Below are 7838 nucleotides of genomic sequence, written 5' to 3' on the forward strand. Positions count from 1 at the left end.
ACGGCACTCCCGTGCGGGTGCTTCTCTTTGGCGAGCACCCACAGCCCAGTCTGGCTGTGACACGGTGGACGAGGACGCCGGTGACAGGCGGAGTCGTTCCCTGTGTGGGGCGCGGGCAGGGTCTGTCCTGGGGGCCGTAACCCCTCACTGTACCCAGCATCACGGCCCTACGGGCCCCACACCGGCCACAAGGGCAGAAACCTCACGGGAGGCCATGGGGGGAGAGGATCCAGAGCAAGGAAGAGGGGGTGAGGCCCTCTGCAGACAGCCCAGCCCTCAGCAGGTAGAAGAGAGACGCCATTGATGGTGGCAGTGACTACAAAGCTCTTGGGATTCAGTCAACAAACGTTTGTCAGACACCTGCCTGTGCAAAGACACCAAGGCTGTTACAATCTTGAAGGTCCGGACGTTCCCCCTCAACGGCCTGTGCTTTCATAGGGGAACTAAACAGTGTCTACACGGGGCACTGTAATTCAGGAGAGGCGGTGGGGGTGGGGGCGGGGCGGGGAGCAGACACAGAAAAGAAGGCCGCCTGGAGGTGGTGAGTTTTGGACCAGGCTGTAAAGGAAACCTCTGGATTGGTCTTCGGGGAGTGTCCCTTGCCATGCGTGACATTAAATAGACACTCCTTCAAGCTGTTGGGGACTTGGGGCCTTCCCCCTGTCCCACCCTGACCCTGGTGACAGGTCTGCCAATGGAAAGGACTTGGCCACTTCTGTTGATCGACAGGGGGAGTTGAGTGGGCAAAAAGGATACCTTGCCCCAAGGAAATCTGAAATCCTGGGTTGTGCTAATTTCCTGGCTTGGAGAAGATCAGACATCATGGGTGGCTGGCTAGAGATGGAGGTCAGGCACCAGCTACAGGGGTCAGAGATAGGGATTCTGGCCCCCTAGATGGGTTTGCACCCCCGGGAAGCCTCAGGAAGATGACTGAGGCCCTAGACTGTCCCAAGGACTTCTTGGGCCACATACTTGTCATGAAGAGAGCCTCAGTGTCGGAGCTGGGAGGACACTCTCCCCCAGCTTTGCTTCGGGTATTTGCTGAACGCACATCTGCCCAGCCTTTTCCTGTCTCCATTGTTTGCTGGCGTTAATTATTCTCCCCACCACCACCCCTCGCAGACTCGGAGCCAACCCCAACCACCTGGGGGATGGTTTGTTGCCACCGTAAAAGGACCGTCTCTTCCAGGGTCCTCCTCACTCCTGTCATTTCATAGCCCGAGGTTTTTATTAACAGCAGCCCACCCTATGGCATCCCTAGCGCCCTGGTCCTCTGCTCTGGGCAGAGAAGAGGTTCCAGGTGCCCACTTCTTCACCGGAGACTTCACGATCAATGGTAGGTCCTCATCTCATGTTTCGACCGTGTTGATGAGTAAAGGAGCCAACCAGAGAGGATATGACTGAGTATAAACAGAGTCTTGGCAAAGATATCAGGACACCGACACTGGGAGGGCCTGGCTTCCAGAGGTCTTAGCCAAACCCCCTAGAGGGGCGCAGGAGTGATGCGAGGCTCTGGGACGGGGACCATGGACGGGTCTGCCGTCTTTGTGTCTCATGTGTCAAACCAAACAGGTACAAATGAGAGTTCCAGTGAGACACAGCCCTGGTACATTGGAAGGTACACAATACATCGATGTGTAAATGCATGATTTAATGAATACAGCTGATCAGTTTGGGTAGGAGGTGAGGAGGCCGGGAGGCACTGTGCTAGGTGAGAGGGGACGGGGTGGCCCACAGAGGGCCTCCGGAAGCCAGACCTCTGGAAGCCAGGCCCTCCCAGTGTCAGTGTTCTGCCATTCTGCCCATGCTGGAGCCATTTCATTCCCTAGACAGGTACACACACGCACACACACGCGCACACACACACACGTGCCCACACACACCTCTTGTACTATTGATGCTGTTTCCTTTACCTACAGTGACTTCCCTCCTTATCCCTTCCTTGCTATCCTTCCTTACTAGGTAATCTAAGGATCTTTCAGAATCTGGGTGAAATGCTTCCTGTTGAGCACTTTCTCAGGCCCCAATCTCTTCCCCTCGCCCTCGCCACTTAAGCATTCTTTCTCCCATATTGCCATAGCACTTTGTCTTTATCCCTGGTTTAGCACTTGTCACCTGTGTCATCGGTGTCCAAGTGTCTGTTGCCTCTCTAGACCGTGAGTCCTAGGCATCTGTGAATGGGGACTCACTAGTGTAACTCTACAACACTAACTGTGAACCCCGATTAAACAAAATGTTATTCTCCCAAAAGAACTCCATTCTTCTCATTAATAGGCCTTTATGATAAAAAAAAAAAACTATGCAATTTGTTATTATATTTTTTTAAGCTTATTTATTTGAGAGAGAGAGTGCACAAACAGGGGAGGGTCAGAGAGAAAGGGAGAGAGGGAGAGAATCCCAGGCAGGCTCTGAGCAGAGCCGGACCTGGGGCTTGATCTCACCAATTGTGAGGTCATGACCTCAACTGTGATCAAGAGTCACCCGCTTAACCCACTGAGCCACCCAGGCACTCCAGTTACTATTATATTTTTAATTTCAACAATCAAATATTTGTGGAAATGTGTTTTTTGTCTTGTTATGGAAGTATCTACGTAATGGTCCCGATTTCACCTGTGAGCTTCCCCAAACCAAATGTTTCCTCTCTGCCCTTTACAGGAGTTTCCCCAACCTAGATGGTCCACATTGGACCACTATAGTTTTTCAGACAATGGTAAAACTTAAAGGACAGGAGTTGCGCAGACCCGAAAGTAATGGCAAGACCCTAAGGCCTCAAAGAACAAACAGGGAGGTAAGTGGGAGCAACCCCTAGGGGCCTCGGTCATTCATTGGACGCCGAGCAGGTCACTCTTTGCGTCTGGACGAATGAGGGTGGAGCTCAAGAGGAGGGCACGCGGCCCATTGTTGACGCCTCCGGCCCCGCCCACCGTCCTCCGGCGGGTGGACTCTCACCGGCCGTGGCCAGTGTCGCCCGAGGGGAGGCCTGGGTGGGCCGCTCCCCACAACCGCCCCCTGCCCTTCCCGTCCGGGGCCTCCTCGGGCACCGCCACCGACTGCTGTCCCCCTCGGCGGCCACCTCACGCCGGGCCCCGTTGCCCTCGGCCTCCCGTCGGCGGCAGCGGGCTAGGCGGCCGCCGCCTTCGCCTCCGGCGTCGCCGCAGCCCTGTCTGTCGCCTCCCCGGTGAGGTACTCCCTGGTGCCATGGCCGCCTCCGGAGATGGAGGCCAGGCCCCGGGTGGCCAGGAGAACCCCATGGATGAGGATGAGGCGGGGGCCCCGGCGGCCGGAGGGGGCAACGAGGTGGCCGGCGGCGAGGCCGGGGCCGGCAGTGATGGAGTAGCCAGGGGCGATGGGGTGCCCGCTGGAGACGGAGTGGCTGGTGGCGATGGGATGGCCGGAGACGAAGCGGTCGGTGGCGACGGGGTGGCCGGAGACAGAGAACAGGTGGCTGGAGACGGAGAGGCAGTGGCCGGAGATGGAGACCGGGAGGCCAGAGACGAAGACAGAGTGGCCGGCGGCGATCGGGTGGGCGAAGGAGGAGTGGCCGGAGATGGAGACCGGGAGGCCGGAGACGAAGACAGAGTGGCCGGCGGCGATCGGGTGGGCGAAGGAGGAGTGGCCGGCGGAGAATGGGTGGCCGGAGATGGAGACTGGGAGGCCGGAGACGAAGACAGAGTGGCCGGCGGCGATCGGGTGGGCGGAGGAGGAGTGGCCGGCGGAGAATGGGTGGCCGGAGATGGAGACTGGGAGGCCGAAGACGAAGACAGAGTGGCCGGCGGGGATTGGGTGGGTGGGGGTGGAGTGGCCGGCGGAGAATGGGTGGCCGGAGGTGGAGACGGAGCGGCCGGCGGAAACTGGGGGGCCGGAGATGGAGAGGCCGGCGGAGACGGGGTGGCCGGAAACGAAGCGGCCGGCGGAGACTGGGTGGTCGGAGCAGGAGTGGCCGGTGGAGACGAGGTGGCCAGAGGTGGAGACGGAGTGGGCGGAGGCGGAGACGGAGGGGCCGGAGGCGGAGGCGGAGACGGAGACGGAGGGGCCGGAGGCGGAGACGTGGTGGCCATGGGCAACAGAGTGGCCGGAGGCGGAGTGGCCGGAGGCGGAGATGGAGTGGCTGGAGACGGAGTGGTTGGTGGTGGAGACATGATGGCCATGGGCGACAGAGCGGCCGGCGGCGGAGACGGAGCGGCCGGCGGCGGAGACGGAGCGGCCGATGGAGGAGACGCAGCGGCCGATGGCGGAGACCGAGTGGCTGGAAACGGAGTGGCTGGCGGTGGAGACGGAGCGGCCGATGGCGGAGACGGAGCGGCCGGGGACTCCGGGCCCCACCCTGCCGAGGCTGCCGTTTTGGCCGTGCCTGCGGAAGGCCTCGGGGAGGAGGCGGTGGGCCCCGAGGGCGGGAACGCCTTCGAGGCTGGCGACGACTCGGACTTCGGGCCGGCAGAAGAGGACGGGGCGGAAGAGCCGGAGGCCGCCGGGGACGTAATTGTGGACGCCCACCATTTCCCAATGGTGGGCTTTCGCTTTACGTTCCTGGACCTGGTGCATTCACTGCTACACCTCGTCCACTACAACAACCACATCCTCGTGCGGCCCCAGCCTCTGCAGCTCAACGTTCCCCCTGCGCCCCCAGCGGCGACCGCGGCCCACGAGGCCCAGGGCTCGTCATCGTCGTCATCGTCGTCGTCGTCGTCGGAGGCTACCTGGGAGACCGCGGAGGAGCCTGACAAGGAGGAGCCGGCGGCCACAGAGGGTGAGGGGGACCCGCGCGTCCCAGGGGCCGGGGCTGTGGGCGGTTGCGGGCGCCCGGGCACAGAAGCCGAGGTTGGGGGCGCCCCCAGACTGAAGGCCGAGGGCCGGGGTGGGAGCCCCGTGCCGTAGCTACCAGTGGCTTTGAGAAGGAAACGTGCCGCCTTCTGGCAGCCGCGGCTAAGACAGCCGAAGGCCGCGGGGTAGGTGGAGGTCTGCACGGGGTAGGTGCAGGTGCAGGAGGGTGGGAGGACGTGCAGGAGGGCGGGAGGGGCTGTGCGGGTCAGCGCAGGTGGGGGTGCAGGGGGCGGGAGGGGTCTGCAGTTCAGCGGTGTACAAGGGGTGGGAGGGGTGCGCAGGAGGGCGAGAGGGGGTGGAGCCAGAAGGAACAGAGCGAGCCAGGGGCACACCTCATTTTTGTCCACGGCTGTTAAAAATGCCAAGTTTTAGAACGTTCATCCCCAATCATTAGGAACTGACGTGGGAGCGCTTGGGAACACTGAAATATTAGGCATTGAGGGACTAATGAGCTTCATGGGAGAATTCGGAGTTGAGGCAAAACATGGTTGCAAGAAATCTCTGACAAGAACACACACAATGCAGCAGACACTGATGATTCTGATCCCTTCTTCTCCGGAGGGCTAGTTATAATAGCAGCACAGGGTGGCAGCTTGACTGGAAAGAAAGAATGTCACTGTTTAAGTGACCAAGCAGCAGAAGGGTGAGGGCCATGGAAGGGCTGTATCAACCAGGAGGAAGGGCCCCAGCTCTTCTCTTAGTTCCTTCTATCCTCCCGCTTCTCCTGCGGGTACTCTACTAGATGTCACTCTTCCTTATGCATCACGATACTTCTTCCTGTGAATGTCTGCTCCAAAGTCTGTATTATTCTTCACCAAAGGAACAACAAACTATCAGCAGGAAAACTCTGATAAGGAGGCGCAAGTCTCGGAGAGCGGGGAAGAAGAGACGTTTAACCAACAACAAGAAGGATCTCACTGAAAAGCATTTGGACCCACCACAGAACAGGCCCAAAAAATCCAGGTATGCGTATAGCTCCACCTATCACCCAACCATTCCTGACATTTACCTGTTACTGACCGGGTTTGTTTTTTTTTTTTTTCTTAATTCTCCCAATAAATTAAGAAGTTTGTTTAAAATGAATTCAGACATTCAGTTTTACCTACTTAGAATGTTAACACAACACTCAGGTACCTAGTAATAGAAATCACAGTATATTTTGAAATCTATTTCGTGGCTCCTCATTCGTTCTTGTGAGCTCTTTTGTCCTCTACCTATAAGACTACTAACAAATGGTAAACATATCAGTAACTGAGACCAGTCTTTGTTTAGAAAACAGCCGAAGCAGCAGCTAAAGTGGCTGGGCTGTTTCCTACTTGGGCATTCATTACTTGGCCATGGAAATGTACCCCCTTGTACTAACTAGGAGACTACACCCTTTCGAATGTGATTACATGCAAATGGCAAAAAGTTCAGAATTTCAAGTAGGACTGCATTTAATGATTAATACCTAAGTATTCAGGTGTGGACTTTTGTATTTTATGTGACAGTCCAAAGAAACTTAGTCATAGTATGGCTATTACTTATCACTGAATTGGTAATTAAGTCTTGAAGTATATCTTGTCTTTGAATATATTTAAATGATTAACATTTGATTTTTTTTTTTTTTTTTTGCGTTTTCAAAGCTGTGTATTTTACAATAACAGCCTGTTTCTCGTATGGTAGATATGGAGAATCAAGGGTCTGGGAGGGTAAGGGAGTATCGTTTGTGGAATGAGCATAGGCTTTTAAGGTGAAGAGATTTTCTTAAATCCCAGAATCCTCTCGAGGGAAAGAAAAAAAGCATTGATGGTATTAGGCAAGAGGGAGGCCAGGTTGGTAGGAGCACGTGATCGAAGCCATGGGCCGCACGAGCACCCCAGGCACAAGGGTGCAGGGTACAAGAGGAAACTGTGTTCTCTCCTTGATGAGAAATAGCCCACGGACGTAGCAGGTATATATAGGGCTGTTTTCATAGGTTTGGAAAGTCACCGTTGGTGGTTATGGCTCTATGATTGCTAATTTTCTCTCATTTCATCCTGCAGCTGGGAGGAACAAAACTAGAAGAAGAAAGAAGAAAGAACCTGTTCATTGTTTCTGGTTTCTCATTTTCTAGAAGCGCATGGGAATTTTATTAACACTGACGTCATTCCAAACCGCATCCCCCAAAGAGTGACATCCAATGAAATCTGCCTTTTCTGTTACACTTGACAGATACGTTTGACAGCATGTGTTCTCATCGAAAATAAATTTGTTTTAAAGTAATAAACTGGAAGGAAGGCAGATTTTATTTAGAGAAATCATTTTAACTCCAGTCTTTTACCTCTTTGTTTTGACGCCCCATGCATGCCTTCATTAAAAGGTATCACTGCCTACCATTTGACGAGCCTGTTTTAAATTATTTTATTATGGCCCCAAATAAATTAAAATGTCAAGGTGAAAACAACTTTTGTAAAGAGGGAGATGGAGGTCAGGTCTTTAGAGCTACGCGGCTCACTGTGTCAGGCACTAGCCGCGTGTGGCTGCTGAAACACGCCCGGTCTCATTTGAGACGCACTATTAGGCATAAAAAGGACACAACTCACTGATAATTTTATACTGATTACATATCGAAATGATACCAAATTGAGTTAAAATGTACTACTGAAATTAATTGTGCCCACTTCTTTTTACTTCTTAACGTGGCTACTAGAAAAAGTGACACACGTGAGTTGCATCGTAATGTCTATTAGCACTGCTCTAGAGTGTGGTTTGGAAGGAAACCTGGTGGATGGCCCAGCTGGTCTGCAGGCCACATGGTGCTGCTGGGCCTCGACCCAGACACTGATTTAGAGGGTGGTTCTCAAAGTTTGGGCCCCACGACAGCCTCATCAGCACCAGCCAGGAATTCTTAGGTTCCACCCAAGACCTGCTGAATCGGAACCTCCGAGGGCAGGTCCCGAAATGGGTGCTTTCACAAGCTCTTCAGGGGATTCTGATGCAGCTACCGTTTCAGAAGCACTGCTTCAGAGGCACAGGGGGAGATGAGACTCACCTAT

General features: G+C 54.9%; 1 protein-coding gene across 1 annotated transcript; it reads left to right on the forward strand.

The window, feature by feature from the left end:
• The first annotated feature begins 2511 nt into the window (after window positions 1-2511).
• LOC115506866 (glycine-rich cell wall structural protein 1.8-like) lies at window positions 2512-7167 on the forward strand. The gene is made up of 3 exons (XM_030304837.1): window positions 2512-4747; window positions 5642-5784; window positions 6846-7167. Exons 1-2 carry the CDS (start codon window positions 2863-2865, stop codon window positions 5740-5742), a joined length of 1986 nt encoding a protein of 661 aa, XP_030160697.1. The 5' UTR covers window positions 2512-2862; the 3' UTR covers window positions 5743-5784; window positions 6846-7167.
• The last annotated feature ends 671 nt before the right edge of the window (window positions 7168-7838 follow it).

The sequence above is a fragment of the Lynx canadensis genome, chromosome X (genome assembly GCF_007474595.2).
Source record: "Lynx canadensis isolate LIC74 chromosome X, mLynCan4.pri.v2, whole genome shotgun sequence".
In the NCBI taxonomy this organism is placed as follows: domain Eukaryota; kingdom Metazoa; phylum Chordata; class Mammalia; order Carnivora; family Felidae; genus Lynx; species Lynx canadensis.